The sequence below is a fragment of the Alosa sapidissima genome, chromosome 11 (assembly GCF_018492685.1).
Source record: "Alosa sapidissima isolate fAloSap1 chromosome 11, fAloSap1.pri, whole genome shotgun sequence".
NCBI classification, from domain to species: Eukaryota; Metazoa; Chordata; class Actinopteri; order Clupeiformes; family Clupeidae; genus Alosa; species Alosa sapidissima.
This window is the reverse complement of record NC_055967.1, coordinates 21,731,394-21,752,737: the sequence shown is the minus strand read 5'-3', so window position 1 is coordinate 21,752,737 and position 21,344 is coordinate 21,731,394. Positions and strand designations below refer to the sequence as shown.

General features: G+C 40.5%; 1 protein-coding gene and 1 long non-coding RNA gene across 2 annotated transcripts; one reads left to right on the top strand and one right to left on the bottom strand.

The window, feature by feature from the left end:
- Window positions 1-6,668: 6,668 nt before the first annotated feature.
- Window positions 6,669-7,355, bottom strand: LOC121724506. Its single transcript, XR_006035219.1, has 3 exons — window positions 7,115-7,355; window positions 6,838-7,006; window positions 6,669-6,760 (listed from the first exon to the last, which is right to left on the bottom strand). It is a non-coding gene; the product is annotated as an uncharacterized LOC121724506 (long non-coding RNA).
- A 3,112-nt stretch (window positions 7,356-10,467) lies between these two features.
- On the top strand, window positions 10,468-19,887 carry calml4b (calmodulin-like 4b). Its single transcript, XM_042111291.1, has 6 exons — window positions 10,468-10,581; window positions 11,199-11,257; window positions 11,369-11,399; window positions 13,977-14,117; window positions 18,566-18,754; window positions 19,628-19,887. Exons 2-6 carry the CDS (start codon window positions 11,255-11,257, stop codon window positions 19,732-19,734), a joined length of 471 nt encoding a protein of 156 aa, XP_041967225.1. The 5' UTR covers window positions 10,468-10,581; window positions 11,199-11,254; the 3' UTR covers window positions 19,735-19,887.
- The last annotated feature ends 1,457 nt before the right edge of the window (window positions 19,888-21,344 follow it).

Below are 21,344 nucleotides of genomic sequence, written 5' to 3'. Positions count from 1 at the left end.
AGTAAAGGCGTGTCCGCGCCCGCGGATCCGACATGGGTCCACTCAGGATCCGCTGTTTGACAGTAGAATTTACGGGGCCGCCTGAAGGCGGAGCTGATCCTCTGTGCGGCACCAAAATGAATGCAACAGTCACGCGGGTTTGGCGACTTGAAGGCGGATCCGCCTAGGAGTCTACTGCTGTGTGGGGAAGGGCCGTATGTCTCACAGCAACTGCGATAAACTTGTTTCTTGAAGGCTATCCTAACCTCCAAATATCCACATCTAATGAGGGTCGGCGACTATCCAATACCCAATACTATTTGCAATACCCTCGATATGCATATTATTGGAAAGTTTAGTTTATGGCCATTCGTGTGAGTACAATAACTTAATTTTGTAAATTTTACCAAAACGACTGGTTTCGCCACCAAAACGACTGGTTTTTGCAGGGTCACATTTCATTTGTTGTCTTATCTTTTTTTATTCAAAACAATTCGTAAGTATCTATACTCAAGTCTAATTACCACCAGACACAAATAATCATCACCTAGGTTAAATCTTCTCTCTCTCTCCAAAATCTCTTCCTCTGAGATGCACGCGCTATAGGCTATAATTTAGACTACCCGACATTTCAAATGTGACTCTCTAATCAACTTGTTTTAGCTCTTAAACACGAAAAATACAATGTTCAACGGAGCTGGTGTGTGTGAGGCGCACTCTTAAGACGCGACTAACCTTTCGGTTTCATTCGGTTAAAGTTCTTGTGCGTAGGCTATTATAGAATCCAATCCTGTCGATGCCCCTGCTATTTATCAATGTAGCCTTTTATTGTTTTTTTTTGCCATGAATCGTCTGAGCTGTGATGAAATCGTGTGCTGTTTAAAGTTGGGACGATTACTGTAGGCCTAGGCTATACTGCCCATATTGGAATAAAAAAATAAAGGCCCACCCTAGGCCTACTTCATAAAAGTCCACTCCGTTGAAAAATCCTGGCTATGGCACTGTTAATAATGACCTCGTGTCGGAATGGCAGGACGTTTGAAAAAAGGTCAAGTACCGCTACTCCGACAATGAAAAGAAAAATGTTGCAGTAGTGGGACGCCTGAAAATTAATGTTAATGCCGCCACTTCAACAATTAGACACCAATGTCTAAGTAGCGGCATGTCGGAATAGCAGCATGTTATCCTTCAACATCACCATCTTGCTCCCTTTGATGATGTTCAAAATGTTATGCTGAAATTCAGTGGAGTTGCAGCTAGCTAACCTGCACTGAAAATTAGATATCAGAGTCTGGACCAATAGTAGCATATAGATAGTAGATAATAGTAGATATTTATATGGATATTATCTAAGCATGATATTGATTATTGGTCAGTTATTTACACAGGAGACAGGAGAAGGGAAATCAGGCAGAAAGGTGGAAATAAAGAGAAAGAGTTAGGAGAAGAGAGGGAAATAATAAACAAAGGGCCCTCACAAGTGAGTGAGAGTCAAGATGTGACACTCACTTTGTCAGAAGGTAAAGCCTTGCAGCCTATGACCCTGCAATTTATAAATCATGATAGCCTTTACATTACAGCCCTCTATGGTTAAGTCTTTCATAGGCATATATTGGCTCTTTTATAAATGTACCATATGCCGGAATAGCAGCATGTAACTCTACTATCTACTATTATCTACTATCTATATGCTACTATTGGTCCAGACTCTACCGAAACGGTTCTGCTGTCTGTAACAGAAGCCTTAAAAGAAGCCAGGGCGACCGCTCGGTCATCAGTACTCATTCTGCTTGACTTATCGGCTGCCTTTGACACGGTTAATCACCGTATCCTTCTCTCTATACTCGCTGACATGGGAATCTCCGGTTCTGCTCTCTCCTGGTTTGAATCCTACCTCACAGGACGCTCGTTTAACATATCATGGCTTGGTCAGCTATCCGCACCTCACCATCTCACCACAGGGGTCCCCCAGGGCTCAGTGCTGGGCCCCCTCCTCTTTGCTATCTACACCACCTCCTTGGGACAGATTATCCGTTCGCACGGCTTCTCATACCACTGCTATGCAGACGACACACAGCTCTATCTGTCCTTTCCACCTGACGACCCCCTGGTTTCAGCACGGATCTCGGATTGCCTTTCAGACATAGCTACATGGATGAAGGCACACCACCTCCAGCTGAACCTCTCAAAGACTGAACTGCTGGTCATCCCAGCTAAACCTACCATACACCACGACATCAACATCAAATTTGACTCCCTGTCTGTTTCACCGACCAGGACTGCAAGAAATCTAGGAGTTGTTCTTGACAACCAACTAAACTTCTCAGATCATGTTGCCTCAGTCGCCCGGTCATGCCGTTTCGCACTCTACAACATACGGAAAATCAGGACTTACTTGACTCAAGATGCTACCCAACTTCTGGTTCAGGCAATAGTCATCTCACGACTCGACTACTGCAATGCCCTCCTGACAGCTCTCCCAGCCTGCGCAGTGAAACCACTTCAGATGATCCAGAACGCGGCGGCGCGCCTGGTCTACAACCAACCCAAAAGGGCACATGTTACCCCGCTGCTCATCCAGCTACACTGGCTACCTATGGCGGCCCGCATCAAATTCAAGTCTCTAACGCTTGCCTACAAAGTAGTCTCCGGTTCTGCTCCCACCTACTTGAATGCCCTCATACAGACTTACACTACCTCCAGACCGCTGCGCTCCTCTGACGAACGACGTCTAGCTCTACCACCGGTACGCTCAAGCCAATCCAAACTTTTCTCATCTGTTGTTCCTCGTTGGTGGAACACACTGCCAGTTCCTACAAGGGCAGGGACATCCTTTTCCACTTTCAAAAAACTCCTGAAGACCCAGCTCTTTAGAGAACATCTACTCTCATAGCAACACTTACAACAAGTCTTACTGATCCTAGCACTCACCAGCCGTTTTAAACTGACAAGTAACTGTTAAAAACAGCACTCACCGACGCACTTATTCTTACTGTACTCTAATGTTTTTTTTAAACTGTCCTAAAATTGTGAGAATTGTTCTAAAACTTACTGTTTACCATGTTGTTAGTCGCTTTGGTTAAAAAGCGTCAGCCAAATGTAATGTAATATGCCTAATAGGCTGTATTTCTAAGTGTGATTTATGCTATAATGTATAAATTATATGTATGTCAATTTATCTATTAGTTTCCGCAATATTTACCATAAGTCATCATTTAAGGGGTTATTTTTTTCAAATTTTTCTTCCTTGGGGGCATGCCCCCGGACCCCCATAGTATTTTGCGGGGGGGGGGGGGGGGGGTTACATTTCTATCAACACCCCTGACCTCGGTATTTGAATCCTGGCTACGGCCTTGGTCAACTCAGCTTAGTTTTGTGGTTTAATGCTTATAGGCCCTACAAGTAGAAAGGACATTAAAACACCATGCATATGTGCATATCGTGCCATTTGGCAAGAAGTTAAATTTATCCAATTATATGACAACTCATCTTCATGTCACCCAACATCACATCTCCGCATTGTTAACCTACTGGTTGGTAGCTCATGATAACAGATGTAGGCCTGTCTGCATGCCGTTGTAGGCAAGAAAGAGACATAATCAGTCTTGACTGTCATGAAAGAGCGAGCCTTAACATTAGTTTGAGTTCACATATTCAGCAAAGAATAGTTATTTGTTGAGTGATTATTTTTTTATTTTATTTAATGTTTTTTTTTTTGTTTTTTTTGTATATTGACTTAGCCAGTTAGATAGCAAGCAAAGTCTACTTCCAGACAGGTGACACATTTTTTAAGTTTTCCTTTCATTTCTTTTCCTGCTATTAAGAAACACAATTTTGTCTGTTAAAACCAGGGCTTGAAAACGAAATTATTTTTCAAACGTTCCGTTCCGAACGGTTCAGGTAGGCCTATGTTTAACGTTTTCGTTCTTGCATGCGTTCCGCCACCAACATATCGGTCCTGAACCGGTTCGGAACGCAAAATATCGTTCGTTCTTAAAGTTCCGGCAGTGTTTGGCGGGCCTATCAAGTCTATTTTTGTGAACTTTACCTTAGAATAGACGTACTCATTATTTCCCCTTGATTTAGCCTATACCGTAGCTATGCCCAAAAATAATAAATCACAGGCGGCATCCAAAAACATTCAGATGGGCTATCCATCCCATAGCCTACAGACTTACTGTAAGCCTAACCGATGCCTATAAATATTTTCTTATCAAAAATATTTCTGGATACGTGCTAAACTCCTTACCTGGTTTTATCCATATGGATTTCTTCAAAGGCTTGCGCTATAATTTCCAACCTGTCTGTTGCTGACAAGGCCTATCTCAAATTTTCCGTTTAACTCTTCTACATAGAATAGGCTATAATTGCGCAAACATTTCAAATCCCGACTTTAAAACGACAAGGCGTGGACAGGCAAAATAGGCTATTACGCATAGGCTACAAACAATTTCCAAATAAGTTTCAGTAGCCTACGCTACGAGCTGGCCTAAGATCCGAAGTGGCAGACGGATAGGTAGGCCTAGTTGGCTACATAGCGGCTTGTTAGCTTACATTAACAGTGTAGATGCGGGCTTGTTTTTCGCACAACCGGAAATAGTCTCCCTGACATAGGATATGCTTTTGTGAAATTTTATAAAATATATAGAGAACGAAAAAAAAACGTTATTAACCGGTTTTGTGGATTTCAGAATAACGTTTCTGTTCCGGAACAGTTGAAGACCATTTTGTTTTCGTTTCCGTTTCTGCTCCTCGTAAAATTCCGTTCGGTTTTCGTTTTCGTTCCTTGAACCGGTTTGGAGCCCTGGTTAAAACCATCTCTAAATGATAAAAAAGTAGAAATCATTTTGAGTTAGTATATTCATATAATATATTGTTGGATATTCTGGTTGTTGCGTTGTGTTTTATTTCTAATGTCTGTATTGAAGATGGTCAATAAAGCTTGACGGCGCGATCAGGATCGGCGATTAGATGATGATTTATTGTAGATGGTACAACAATGAATAACAGAACACAGGCTAAGTCTCAAACAGTAAAACTGTGCAGAGTCTAACATAGGGCTGGGCGATATATCGGTATTACAACTACGACCGATATATTTTTGAAAACGATATGTAGTTGAGACAATATCGTAATACCGGTATTATGTCAAATAATGGGCCATTTTATCAAAGCCACTTGCTCTTCTGTGTTCAGACCATTCAGATAGCCGCAGCTCTGCTCAACTGCGCCCCTTGCGTGTGCACGTTCTCCCTCGCAGCACTACAAACTTTCAAACATGAAACACTGAGTCAGATTTTGTTTACCTTGATCAGAGGTTGGTGCTGATGCCTATTCCGTCGGCACATCAACGGCTAGACTGAGAATTCTCGTTGTGAAATCAAAATTCCACTGGATCTCCAAGCGGTTTTGTACACGCAGATTTAAGTTACAACACTGTTTACAGCTCTTCGACTCACGGTAAAATGTCATTTTTGGTACATAGCCTAGCTAATTTAAATACACCGATGAATGCTTGCGTTTAGTGATATACAGTAGCAGATCTAGTCCTCAGGGAGACAACCTACACGCTGATTTTATTAAGAGGATATGCACGCGACTTGCGAGCAGTTAGGGCATCATTTTTTTATGATTCCTGAAACCCCATTCAATCGTGCATAGGGATTTTTCTTACGAACAGAAACATGCAAAAATGAATGCATACAAAACGACGGTAGCGTCTATCACACTCTTGATGAGTGACTCAGTTACGTTGTTTAAGTAGCCTAATTGTTTAAAACTATTTTTGTTGTTGATGGCAACATGTCTAGGCCATCATAGTCTACATTTGCTTGTCATCTAGGCCCTATCAAACCCTTACAGGTAAAAAAAACTGCATTGTGTGACAAAACTGCAGGTTTTTTCAATATTGTTGTGCCCAAAATAGCCTATTGCATTGTGCAGTACAATGTAGGCCTGCGTTGTCAGTCAGGGTCAACTTTTGGTCTTTTGTTATTTGCACAGCTTTATCAGAGCAACTGTAGCCTATGCCTATTGTAGGCCTATGTTATTGTTTACACTTTTTGCACAGCTCTGTTAGAGCAGTCTGAAATGAATATAATTAAAACTGGCTGTGTTGTCATAATTGCTGTGTTGAGTGAATATACCAAGCACTTCGCTCTTTCTGTTTGAAATATCAATATCGTATCGATATCGTATATCGCCAATCAGCCCCAAAATATCGGGATATCAGTTTTGGTCCATATCGCCCAGCCCTAGTCTAACAGTTGTGGTTGTTATTAGAAGCGGCTGCTGAGCCTTCCGACAGAAGATGCTCCTTGGGTTGCTTCCTCGATCCGTCTCCGTGTCAAAATCTAAGACAAAGCCTGTTATACTAAAACATACAAATGTCAATCATGCCAACGTGGCAGGTGCCAACCAGTGTACAAAACCCGGCCCTGGCAAGATGGAGATACTAGCCCGAATAGGCAGACCTGCTGTCTCCCTCGGCCCATGTTATCACTGATGTTTCTCGGATGTTCCTAAACATTGGCCTGTATGACCTTCCTGCTGGTACACAGGCCTAAGGCACAGTTATGTACAATAATATGGACCTCTCCCTGTTGTATACTACACACAGATGTAACATATGAACACATCAGAATACAGTGAGAATACCCCAGAATTCTACAATATCATTTGCCAAAAGCTTGAAAATTGACCTTGAAAGTGCTTGAAAAGTGCTTGAATTTGATGTTGGAATAGGTATACGAACCCTGCATATCGACCAGTGTCTTCATTCCTAAGTAATGACACCATATCATTTTTTAGTTTGTAATGCCTATTAGGATATACCCATTTGTACTGTATTCTCCTCACCTGCAGACACAGTGTGACTCAACACCAGTGTGGCCAGCCGGACAAGCATGTTCATAAATGGGGGTAGATTGATGCCGTTCTGTTAATTTTGGTGCCAGTGAGAGCATTCTGCCGGTCCACATGAAAAAATTTGTTCCAAATGTGCACATTTGGCAGATTTGTCTGCAATCTGTGATAACATATAATATTTGTCACTATTTTGATATTACTTGATTTCTGTGTTTCTGAGTTCTGTGTTGAAAGATCTGTAAGTTGTACCTAATTCACCATGACTTACTTGCTTCCATTTTGATGCAAGTCCGCGAGCCATCAGGACCACCTTTGGGTGTAATGCCCTCCACACAATCTGCACCTGCATTATACTCCTGTAGCCTCTTTATGGCCATCTCATCGAAGACCAGAGTTACTGCCCGCTCATGCACCTCAAGGTTATGAGCTACTGTGCCCATATGCGACAGTACTGTCTCCAAAAACCCCGGCTGTACACAGGACAATAGTGTTACATTATGAAGCAAGGAACAGTAGGTTTTTAATTAGATTTGTTTGGTTTGTGTGCAGTCTGTGTGTATTTTCTTTATGTTTATTGTTTTGTAATGTTCATGTCCTTACTCTGAATTGGCCCACAAGTTTTTGGAGGAAGCGTAAGAGTGTCGTGGGTGAGGGCAACACAAATTGCTTCCGCAGTAGCTTGTAAGCACTTGGGCTTTGATGCCGTATTTCAAGCCCAAGCTTCTTGAGAGCTTCTGGGAAAGTCCGAGGCCGGGAGCCATGGTACTTGGCTTGCACCATAAGAAATTCTTTGGTTTTGTCTGGAAGATCCTGTAGTACCTCAGCCAATTTTGTATGTTTTTTCTCAGATTTTAATCTGAGAAAAATGAGATGAGAAATGAGTGACAGTGTTGCCTGTACTGTTATTTACTATATCATAATCATATTGTAATTACATTGTAAATCATTGCCTACTTTGATTTGAGGTTTTTGACTTTTTGACAAATTTGTGTTTTGGTCTTCCTGGCCTTCCATAGCTGTTTTGTCTTTAACTGTTTTCTTTTCTTTTCTTTTCTTTGTGTAATGTCACACTCAGCTGCCATTTCTCCTAGATAGATAGATTCCAGTCTCAGTAGCATACAGACATCACACACAACATCCACTTACAGTACAGTAGAAAAAGAAAACTCCACTGTACAATAGAAACAGTAGAAGATAAACATGATACTAAGTTTGCCTCATTAGAGATCTTAGAGAGCATTGCTTTGTTCAAATGTAGGCCTACTTCTTGGTCTGATTAATAAAATGCACGATCAAAATGGAGCTGTGTCTCTTTAGAGACTGAGAGACAAGCTCTTGCAGATGGGTGTGGTCACTCACCTGGTATCCTGGATTACAGATTACCTGACCGATCGGCCACAGTTCGTGAGACTGAAGAACTGTCTCTCTGACACTGCACCGGTGCTCCACGGGGAACTGTGCTCTCGCCAGTCCTGTTCACCCTGTACACATCTGACTTCTGCTACCGAGTCATGCCACATGCAGAAGTTATCTGATGATACTGCAATTGTGGGGTGTATCAGGGACGAACAAGAGGAGTACAGGAGCCTGGTGGAGGACTTTGTGCAATGGTGCAAACTCAACCACCTTCAACTCAACACTTCAAAGACCAAGGAGATGGTGGATTTCCGCGGGTCAAAGCCCGCTCTGCTACCAGTCTCCATTGATGGGGTCAATGTGGAGGTGGTAAACACCTACAAGTATCTGGGCTTACAACTGGACAATAAACTGGATTGGTCAGTCAATATTGAAGCACTCTACAAGAAAGGGCAGAGCAGGCTGTACTTCCTGAGGAGGTTGCGGTTCTTCAGTGTCTGCAGTAAGCTCCTCAGGATGTTTTACCAGTCTGTTGTTGCCAGCATCCTCTTCTATGCTGTGGTCTGCTGGGGAGGTCTCATGATTTAGTATAGTATATTTAGTATTTTAGTACCATGTTTATCTTCTATTGTCTCTATTGTACAGTGGAATTTTTCTTTATTTATTTTTATATGTATATTACCTTTTCTGCTGTAAGTGCATGTTGTGTGTGATGTCTGTATGCTACTGAGACCTTGAATTTCCCCTTGGCGATCAATAAAGTATCTATCTATCTTATTCACTCAGAAGATGATCTTAACATTTGTACAGTTAAAGGAGAATTCCGGTGTGATATTGACCTAAAGTGTGTTGAAACATGATACCGAGTGTGAACGTATGTCTCATAGCCCATCTTGGCTTGTCCCCTGCACTCCAAAATCTGGCGCTAGTTAGCCGATGCTACCAACAGCTTTTTCAATGGTGGTGCTTCGGCATCGGGCTAGCCATGCAAATAAATCACTGTTTTACACCATTTACGAGGCTCAATGTATCTCCACACTTCATTGGTAGACTTCCGAGGGCCCTGACATTTAAAACAAGACATTGAGAACTTTGAAAAAGCACTGGTAGTTTACTTACAAGACGATTTATGCAGACAGTATCTTCACGAAGTTTAGCGTTTGCAGCCATCTTGAATTTAGTCACGATAAGTCGAGTGACGAGTAAGAATGAACAGCTATGATAAGGGATCAGATTCCAAAAATAATTCAGTGGAAATGCATGGATTCCAGTTTCTTCCAGTAGCAGCAACTGGAGCGTACGATTTAGTAAAACGAGTGCACAATATAGTAAAACGAGAGCACAATTTAGTAAAACGAGCGCACAATGTAGTAAAACGAGTGCACATTCTCTCAAAATGCAAAACATTTTGTGATGACACCTCTAGGGCGCCGTACTTTTGAAATGTGCCTCACAAACACTATACTCCATGGCGAGCTCATTGTGAGTGGCATTTAATGACAGGTCTGCCCGCCTTATATTTATCAGCCACCTTTTTCAATGGTAAGTATCATTAAGAAAGGCAAGGCAAGTTTATTTATATAGTGTTTTGATTTGTTTCTCAAGATATCAGAGAATATCCAGAATCAAATTGACCCTCAATCACACTGTGAATATAGCAGTCTTACAACCTAAGGTGAAGATTATTGAGGTCAAACTTGTTATGAAAATGACTAACAATCTTTGATGTGGAGTTACAGAGTTTGTGACTTGCTTTTGTTTCAGTTGTCTATTTAGGCTAAGTTTGGTAGCGCGCTATATAACGGTGTAGGCTACATTATAATGTTTACTTGAATTTTAAAAGCCCACAGGGAGATTACAAATAAAACAGCAAGGCAGATGAACATACACAGAGAAATAACTCTAGAAGGCTAGCCTAAACTCCCCCCAAGCTGCAATGTCTGCCATGCCAACTAGGCTACTGTTTGGTCTATTCTGGGTTTTGGGATCATTTTTGCCCTCAAAGAACATATCACGTAACACCCCCAATTATCACCACTTTTGTTCAGAAATTCTAAAACAACGATGTTTTTTAACACTTCAAAATAACATTTGCTAAATTAACCTTACATTTTTCAGTAGCCAAAGGTGTGTAGATTTGAACAAAATATGGTTTGGTTCTTAACGGGAGCATTTACTGCCTGAAATATCCGATTTAGTTTAGCCTACCACGCTCGGAGTTATAGTGGCCTGATGGGTTGCCTATTTACGCCGTTTCAACGGCACATGAACGTTTAGATCGAGAATTCTCGTCATGAAATGAAAATTCCACTGGAGCTCCAAGCGGTTGTGTACACACAGCCTTAGCCTGCAAGACCGTTTACAGCTCTTCGAGTCACGGTAAAATGACATTTTTGGTACATAGCTAATTTAGATACACCTATGGTGTGGGTGGTTGCGTTACTTTAGGAGTCCGCCGTCTTGGATAGAAATGGATATTAAGTGACACATACACGCAAGACTGCGGAAATACGGGACCGACGGTAATAGGGGGAGTTCCGATAGCACCTTAATAATAATATGAATTGACCATTTTTATCAGAGCTACTTCTCAAAAGTCACATTTATTTCGAGCGGATTTTTAAAATGATTGTCCTTAAACTAGGCTAATAAGCAATCGAAATTGGAATGATGGTAGGCATTTCACAAACCGCAAATGTTTTCAGTAGCCTTATCTCGAAGGACACTTAGTGATTGAACGCTAGCCCGACTTCGAATATGTGCTGCAGAGGCTGCAGAGTCATGCACTTCGAGTTAGAGTGTTATCTCACACGGTTGGCTGCTGTTCAGTTAGCAATTTGAGCTTTGACGGTGGCATCTGACAGCCGTCGCATCCCCACTGGGACTCCAGACTCCGTGCACCGGCGGACACGTGATAGCCTACTTGGTGTCACGTTTGCATTGCTCATGGTGACGGCACCTCGTTATCAGTTACTGAACCTCACATTATTATACAGGTTTTTCCCAAGCCTGGTAAGTCACAGGAGGAGAGACTGCACCGACTCAGAACACCATGGTAAGTAGGCTAGGCTACAGTAGGCTACCATTTATTTTTTAGTTTTTATCTTAAACCAAGTTTGTGGGGTTTATGTCCGATGTGTGTGAAGTTTCATCTTTATTCCCACAGGCAAAGTTCCTGTCACATGATCAGATAAACGGTAAGATTGTTTTGTCGGATAAAAGCGGAATATTATATTCACGTTGGTAAACTATGGTCTACGTAACTGTTGCTAATAGGCTACTGCAGATCCAGGAGACAACTTTATTATGTTTGTGAATTGTCTTTATAATCTCTTGAAATTGTGCTACAGTGCCTCGCTGATTCTTTCATGCTAGAGAGACCACAAACAAGGACAAATTGTTCCTCAGTGGCATCGTGGCCAAACTGCACATTGAAACTGCAAAAGCACGGCCTAATCAGATTTTTAAAAGGGCTTAGGCTATTTGTTTTTTTTTGTTTAGTTTATTATTTTTTATTATTATTATTTTAATAGCCCTATTGTTTTACTGTTATGTCTATCTCTGTAATGTGTCGTTAATATGTCGTAATTTTATATTACGAGTCAAACAGCATCTTAGCCAATAATTATGTCATAGATCATAAATCACCTGGTAAGGGTGACCATGCCTTTTCTGCCACTGCCCCTCTGGAACAGTCTCTCATTTCACAGTCAATCATGTCCCGCCATTGATAGACTTTATTACAGTTTTTCTCAGTGGCTTTGGCACATTTCTCAGATTAGAATTGAAATGATCCTGCTTGTTCAAACTCCATGTTATCTTATCACTTGTGCACATCATTAAACCAGTTTCTCTCCATCTTGAACAAACAGCAATGCTTTAGTACATCCATGCAACTGCCATGATTTTGTAGAAATGTCTGCTGTTTTTCATTTCCAATAATGTCATGTTGGTCAAAATGCACTATACTGGTTCCATGCTGAATAGTCCTACTCATAAAAGGAATTGCCTTATTTCATTGCTTGAGTAATTACATGCACACGTGCTGAACTAGTTGTCATAGTTTGTCTAGCATATACATATATGTAACCTGACAGATAGGAACGTCAGGATATAGAAAGATGTACAGTGTTGCGCAGGTCTGACCAAGGTTTTTTTTACTGTATAGTGGTCATTTTTCATTTGCATAATACTGTAAAAGCCTTTGTTTTCATACTGTCAACAGTAAAAAAAACTTTGAAACACTCTCTTGCAATCGACCCCCTCCACACACAATAATGTGAAACATTGTAGTTTTGAAATAGCTATGCCACATAGAAAATAGTGCTGCCTTGCACATTGTTCATTAGAAAATATTCACTAAGTAAACTGTAAAAACAGATTGACTATATTGACATAAACAATGGTGTAAGGATTTGTCATTTTGATTGCACTGACAGTTTCATTTGTATAAATGCTTGCTCGGACATATAAAAAGCATTTTGAGCAAGATGGTTATGGTTATGGGATTTGGCAGATGCTTTTGTCCAAAGTGATTTACAAATAATAATAATAATAATAATAATAATAATAAAAACAATACCAATAGTTAAAATGAACAGTGAACAGTTTTAAAATGTTGCCAAGGCTACATTAAACATTAAAGAAAATAGCAATAATAAACAATCTCAATGCAATATCAATGATAGCCTAATGAAAATAAAGAAATACTATAGTATACAAACTATAACTCATAAGAACGCTAAAATACGTGCTTTTGCAGGTAATCCAGTTTGCACTAATTGTTTTAAGAAATGCACTGTTGCAATCTGTTGTGCAAATGTTAATTATGATTGGAAAAATGCACCAAAGCGTCTTAGAAAAACTGTAATCCCCAAAGGGGAAACTAGTTTTCTACCAGAGATAGGAAGTGACGAAGTACAAATACTTTATAGTAGAACTGTACTTGAGTAGCATTTTCAGGTATCTGTACTTTGAGTATTTTATTTTTCAAACAACTTTTTACTTTACTCTCTTACATTTTCAAAGAAATATCTGTATTTTGTACCACATCAGAGGTCTATGTGTACAAGTAGTTCAAACTAATATTAGAATAGAATATTTAATGCAATCATATCTGACATATACTGTAAAGTTTCATTGTTAAACATTATTTCATTGAATTTCAACTTTCTACTTCTTTTAATTCAATTCTAGATCCTATTTGACCTCTATTCAAAGTTAATTCAAATTCAAGAATTTAATTGGAATTTAGGAGTCATTCTCAATTAAATTCTGAATTTTGCACAACCCTGGTGCTAGGGACAGCACCAAAATAGTGGTTACATGATAATGGAAAACTTTGTTGAATTCAATGTGTGTACAGACAGCAAAACATAGTTTTCCTAGAAGGTGTATTCTGCCAGTGATCTTACCTCAAACAGAATGTTTGTTTCTTTGCAAGCCGCTCCTTGGCTTGGTAGTAGGCAACAAGCTTGCTTGATTTTTTATTTTTATTTTTTTCATAAAATGCCATAGGGACTGTGTGGTTGTAAATTAAAGCATAATTCCGGAGCGATTTCAACCCAGGGTGTAGATTACGCTGCTAGATTACGAGAGCTAGATTACGTTGACCAAAGGAGTACCGAATTTGACTGGCTTCAGCACCTCCAGCCAAAAGCCTAACAGTGAAAAAAAGCTGCAGCCCTGTTCTCAGTTAGGAATGGATGCAGATAGCTTGTCTTACCTTAATGTCTTGAGTAAGTTTGCCTCCTTTGAACATTCTGCTTTCTTAGAGTTCAAAGAGTGCTTCTCCCTGTATGACAAAAAGCACCAAGGCAGAATCCAGGCCAAAGACCTGCTGACGGTGATGAGGAGTCTGGGAACAAGCCCCACCTTCAGTGAAGTGGGCAGACATCTGCAGATCCAGAAAATAGGTAGTACAGTACTGCGCCAGCTACTCCTTAAACACTCTACTACTCTACTAAACTATTCTTTAATACACTCTATTCCTCACTGTTATTAAAACACAGTGCAAGCTCCTCTATGCCTTAAAGGGATATTCCACCATTTGGGGAAATACACTCGTTTCCCACTTCCCCTTGAGTTAAACTGTTGAGTTTTACCTTTCCCCAGTTCATCCAGCCGTTCTCTGAGTCTGACAGTAGCACTTTTAGCTCCAGCTCATTGAGTCAGATTAGACCGTTAGCATCTCTCCTATAAGCCCCTTAGTACTCTGAATGTTTTAATAATATTATGTCCTGTAGATGATGAACTCCCCAAATACCTCACAATTTCATGTTAAGAAGCATTAAAATGACAATGTTCCATAATTTGTGCACACAGGTTTACACAGAGTGATGAATACCCCTACCTACCACCTCTGTGATGCTCTTTTTCATACCCAACCATTGTGAAACATTCCTCCTTTTGTTTTCTTTATCATTACACAACTTTCCCAGCATTCTGTTACCCCCGTCGCAACTTTTTTTGAAACATGTTGCTGGTATCATATCAAATTCAAAATTCACATATATTTTTCATGAAATAGTCAAATTTGTCATTTTCAACATTTGATATGTTGTCTGTGACCTTTTTCCAACTAAATATGAGTTTAAGAGATTTGCAGATTATTACATTCTGTTTTTATTTACATTTTACACAAGGTCCCAACTTTTTCTGTTTTGGGGTTGTACATGCGGGAGACTTTAAATCACCTGATGATCACTGACTCTTCGTACTTCGTACATATCTTATACTACAGTACATATCTTACATATCTACAGTATTGTCGAATAACGCTAGCACTTATAACACTGTTTTCTGAAAAAAAAAGAAGTTATTACACTGTCAATATCTTATACAAGACGCGATAGCCTGGTGAGTGTCGACATCACAGTAAAAGAAGCCCTGACTGACGTCTTCACAAACGCAGCTCAGTTAATCCAGTACCTGGGCCCAGTTTCCCGATAACCCGGAGACACGCTGTTTGCTTCTGTTTCCGACTGTTTCCCGAACATGCTCGTAGCGTGAACGCGCGTGCACTGCTCTTAAGATGCTCTTAAGGGGAGCTGTCCACGTTAATAGTTCTGAAATATTCTGTGATTTGATGGTGATGTCAGGTGACTGCACGTCACAGCTATAGGCCTACCGTTTAAACTTCGGATCTAAATTGGATTATGTATTCTAAGTTGTAATTTCTCTTTATGCTTTCGGGAAACTGGGCCCTGGCCTGTAGACTTGTTCGCAATTTGGTGTTGGGGGAATTTATCACTTGAACTGAGTTAGTGGGTCCGTAGACATGAAAAATTACCGAGGTGCTCGTCCGCCATAGTGCCACGAATTGCGCAATGGTCAAATCAAATATGGCCACCATCGGCTATGATGAAAATTAAACTTTTTTGTTTCTGAATGTATATACACATGTAATACCTCCATTTAGACTTATTATGGTATGTGGAATTCATTTTTGATATTGTTATGACCATATTGGGTGATTTATGACCTTAAAAGGTCATGGTCAAGGTCATTTTTCTATTCTGAAGACCTTGGCCAGGAATAAAAAACAGATGCAATAAGTCTAATTCTACTAAATCTGACATAAAACATTCATTGCTAATATTGTTTTTAACATTTAGGATTATATTTGACATTGAAATGTCAATGTCAACATAATTGTTCAATAACTGAATTAAGATTTCTTTCTTTATAGTCACTTTTATTGTATTTTTCCCCACAATTATTTGTTTTAATTATAACAAGACACGAAGAGAAGAAACGTAACAATTATAAACATCCCCTTTGAACTTTTATTTTAATTGGGTGTTAGTACAATGATATAAAAGAAAACAATTGGGTGCAAATAAAACTATGTAGCAATAAAAGTGATACAAAATAACATCATACCAAATTAAGTAAAAGTGCACCATATAGTCTGATTTCTCTCAAAGTGTACTGTATGTGTGCAAGCATTTTAGATGGGTTTTTACAGGATGCTTTTTCCATGGCAGAATACAGTGCATGAAACTCCAGCAGCACGACAGACACATCGACGATTGTCACACTTGCCTGCACACTTACAGTACATACTGTGAGACTGTTCTCTCAGTAGAGGCTCTTCATGTGTGGGATGTTGCTGCTGTGGCTGCTCCTCTGCTAGCTGGCTGTACTTATCCTCCCCCTGTGTGGATTGTTCATTATCTTCTCCCTTTGTGGAATATTGCTGCTGTGATAGCAGTTCCTCTGCTGCTGGCTGATTGTCCTCATCCTGTAGAGGCTGGAGAAGCTTCTCTAGGTCTCTAGCACTGCTTCTAAAGAGGTTGTGCTTGGGGACCTTGAAAAAAGCTGCTAAGAACGTAAGAAGAGGTGCTGGCATCATTGTTTTCTCTCATGATGCTTTCAAGTCAGTACTGTCACAGAAGCTGTCTTGCAGACCAAAATCAACGTCCAGGAGCACTTCTCTCAACTTGGTGCCTGCCTCTCTCATTATGTCCTGATTCTTCAGCTTAATGTCAGATGAGAAAAAAATGTCAGATTCATTCATCCTACTGTTGGGAGCGATTGTGACCAATTCTCCATAGTGATCAAGGATCAGCTTTTTCATATCACGGGTCTGGAAGGTACCTCACCTTCTTCCAACAGGCTCAACGCAAACTCCACAATATCACTCACAGTGCAACACTCTCCCTTCACCAAAAGCTTGTCAATATACTGTATTTTTGCATGTAGTTCTGGTGACAGAGTTCTGGCAAAATCAATCTGCTGATATGACTGATTTAATAGAGCTATCTTCATCGTCCCTCAGTCGATCCGCAATTTGTATGAAAACTACATCTTGGTTATGCTTTGCTGCAGCAAAAAGTTTCTTCGCACTATCATACTCACAAATTCTGTACTTGTCACGACATTTCTTGTGTTCCATATATCCACATATAACACAGGGCAATGTTCTTGCAGCCTTGTCAGAACTTGGAGGTGCACAAGGTGTAACACTTCTTCGTAAGGTTGTTGTGAATTTAACACTTGTAGAAGCCTCATCTTCTGTCTCACACACCTTAGATTCTTCAATTCTTTTCTTCTCAATAGATATCAGTTTACGAGAATGAGTGTATGACTTGTAGCATTTGTTGGTATTATGGTAAACAAACATGCTATTATCATTATCCACATCATCATCCCCCATCAGAGTTTTGATACGATTTGTAATCACATCATCACGGATTTTAGCAGCTTGTTTGATTCTCTCACATCCTGTCTTTTCACTTGTTACAGGCAATTTATTATCTTGACAGATGATGCATAACATTTGATTAAGATTGTCCTGATCTGCCATTGAAGCAACCAAATTCAAGCTTTTGGGACCTGTGGGGTATACTACGAAGCACGTTAGACATATCTAGGCTTTGAGCGCAACATACCTCGCTAACCCACTAATCGAGATTCGTAGTATACCCCACAGGTATTTTAGAATGCTCCATGTTTATCAATATGTGCGATGGCTCAATAGTGAGACAAAACTTTAGAAACCTTGGAACTCTTTTAAATTTGACTACTGGTAAAATACAAGAAAGTCAAACCTTGTCTTCTTTTCTTCTGTGAACTCTGTCTAGTGGTGTACAAATACACATTATAAGGGCAGACTAAATTTGAGTTAGTTCTCATGTACATGTGTAATTCACTGTTGATCAATTGGTGCAATGCTCAATAGTGAGATGAAAACTTTGGGAACCTTGGGAATCTTTTGATACTCCTGGTAAAATACAAGAAAAGTTAAACCTTGTCCTCTTATTTTCTGTGAACTCTGTCTAGTGTTGTACAGATACACAGTATAAGGGCGGACTGAAAATTGCAGTTGGTTCGCATGTCTTGAGATTCTTCAGAAAACGACCTTGACCATGACCTTTCAAGGTCAAACTCACCCAATATGGTCATATCAATGGCAAAAATGAATTCCACATACCATAATTACTCAAAATAGAGGTATTACATGTGTAAAGAAACAAAAAAGATACATTTTCAACTTCGTGGCACTATGGCGGATGAGCACCTCTGTGATTTTTCATGTCTAGGGACCCACTAACTCAGTTCAAACACCAAATTGCGAACGGGTCTACAGGCCAGGTCCAGGATTAAGTGCTAGAATGTAGCATCAGCCACTCTATGCTTCAGTGCTGTGAAACTGCATTACTGGCCACTATATTCCTTAGTGGTTTTAAAATACAGTACCAGACACATTATGTTTACTGTCTGTCTGTTCCTGTGTCCATCTGTCTGTCTGTCCATTCATCTATACATCGGGTGTCTGTTAAGCGTTGTGTCTGTCTGTTATTTGTTGTGTTAATTATACGGCTGTATATTGAGCGCTGTGGCTATCCTCTGTCCATAGACAGGACCGGTGAGCTGGACTTCTCCACATTCCTGACCATCATGCACCGGCAGCAGCAGCAGGAAGACCCCACAGCGGAGATCTTGGAGGCTATGAGGATGATTGACAGACAGAGGCGGGGCTACATCCCTGCCGCCGAACTCCGATCCAAACTCACTAGTTTGGGGGAGAAACTAACTGATCAAGAGGGTAAGTTATGCACACACACACTTCCAAGGAATTCCCCAAAAAGATATATTTAAAGCTGCAGTTGGCAAGTCTGACAGATTGAGGGGACTTAGCCAAAATGTTTAATGTTTACAACTCTCTCACAGACTGTGATTGACAGTCAGATCTCACACAGCCTTGCTCTGATAAACAAATAACAGGCTCTAGGTGGAGGTAGAAGTGCAGTTTTTTTAAAAAACCAGCTGATTTATGTTGTTCTGTCGGAGCAAATATGATCAAAAAAATCTTGCCAACTGCAGCTTTAAATGTCAGTCAGAGAAGCAGATTTATTTTAAATAATTTCTTTGCGCATCCCACATTCTGCATTCACTCCAGCGAGTCAGGTGAAATAAATGTTTTAAAGCTGTCATTACCATAGGCTATTTGGTACAATATTTACCTTAGGACTAGGCTACAACAAGTCGCGATTTCCATTTTCTTCCGTGCAGTGGATTAGGCTGTCCAATAGCTCGGCTGTTTTCATGGATAGTTACAGGAATCCACTCCATTTGTTGTTTTAAATATCGTTGCTTCTTTTAACTTAGGTTTCCCACGTTTTCTCCAAAGTGGTTCAGTTTGTCATTTTCATTTGCAGACGCGCACATATTGAATGGGCACTCATACTTAGTCTGTGTTTACCTAACCATGGACCAGAGAGTGCCTGACGATGATTACAATCACGCTTTCCTAGAGCTCCACCTACTGTATTAACACTTCAGTCAGAATTACTGCCACAAAGTGCCTGATTTCACCTTGGTGTTTTAATGTTGTGTGCTGTGCATTGGCTTGTCTATGCGTTTTGTGTTTGATGATGTTGATTGAGTGACCGTGTGTGTTTGTGTTTCCTACTGGCAGTGGATGAGCTGTTCGGGAGTGCAGGAGTGGCCTCGGATGGCTTCATCCACTATGAGGAGTTCGCCAGAACAATGGCCCGCCCACCCCTGCCGTCCAGCAAACGCTGAGCCCCGAGGCAGCGGGGGGGCCCTTTCAGACAGGTCGCTGGGTACACTGAGTTATACATTTATACATGTTCTCATTGTTATGGGACATATACTCCTGCCTCCTCTGTGACTGTCATTGGTTTGGTGAAACCAAATAAATTCAAAATGACTGTGCATCGTGTATGATAACCTGGTCTTCTTGTTGAGATATTTTATCTTTTTAAATGTGCATTATACTGCCATCTTGTGGTTCTCCGTATGCACTGCTAATGCGCTTTATCACCCGGAGAGAAGAAATACTCTTTTCTGATTGGCTGGTATGGTGGCTATTAATTCTGAATAACGGGACACCTATGAAGTAGATCACGTTCCATAACAATTCTTATGAATGGTAACTATAACAACCATAGCACATCCATGCAAAACATTACAAATTACATGATTACAATGGGAAACATAATTAGAATAAAGATACTATGGAATACATCTCACAATGAGTAGTTCACCATCATTTGCAAATTGGTAATGACGGATAAAAGTGATAGGCGAGAGGCAAATATGAAGCACAGCTGAAGACGCACTGTCACGAGATGTAAGCAACTCCTCTGCAGGATAAACGTTTTTTTATTCAGTCATTCAAACATTATTGGGGTAAGTGTTAGTGTAACCCATTGTCAGGCAATAGTGAAAGTAATTAACTGTGTATAACTGTTTTGTTGTTGACTAACACCACGGTGAAGTTTGTTTCACTTTGCCAATGAGTTCAAATAATAGACGAGCGCAAATGTGTGTAGGCCACACTCTCAAAAGCATGGTTTAGTGGAATAACTGTTCCATACGGTCTCGCATGCACGCAGATTCCTTCAAATACGCAGCTGACTATCAAAATACCGATGCGCTGTTTAAAGTTGCACCAAGCGCCGGACGTTTGATAACGCTTCATAACTACACCACACCCAATGTGGACTGGACAACCCACGAAATTTGTTTAGACTTTTTGCCAGTGACCCTGCATTTTAGACTGTCATGATAGGGCCCAGAATCTCTGAATTATCTGTGGTTGTGGTTTCTTGGTTCTTTCAATGCAAATGTTAATGGTAAAGTTCTTGATTACAATCACTCAAACTTTTAATCTGATTCAACAAAATATCCCTCTGGCTGTTCACTCAGACTGTTGGTTCAAAAACAAATGGGAAACAAAAAAATGGCTCAAACTGAGCCACACACTCTATGAGCTTATCAGTCTCTTGGCCAAACAGCAGGTCTGAGGTCAGTGAGACAGGGCTGTCTGGGATGAGGCCTGTACCTGTGAACACAACTGCTGTGCACCTCATTAAACTCGTCCTATAATCTCAGTGACTGTCCAGTGATCTGGTATGTTGAGATGTGCATATAACTATAAACTCCCCTGTAAAGGCAGAGACTGCCCTAAGAACTCTATGACTGCTACACTGATTTGGGTTTGGTGTAATAAACTCCCCTGTAAACTCAGTGACTGCCCAGTGATCTAGTATGTTGTGGTTTCCTCAACATGTGCCCTTTGCACTGCAGATGCACACATGCAAATGATCCCTGCGATAAAGATCCGCTCGTGTGTATGTGCGCATGTGTGCACACATGTATGAGTGAGT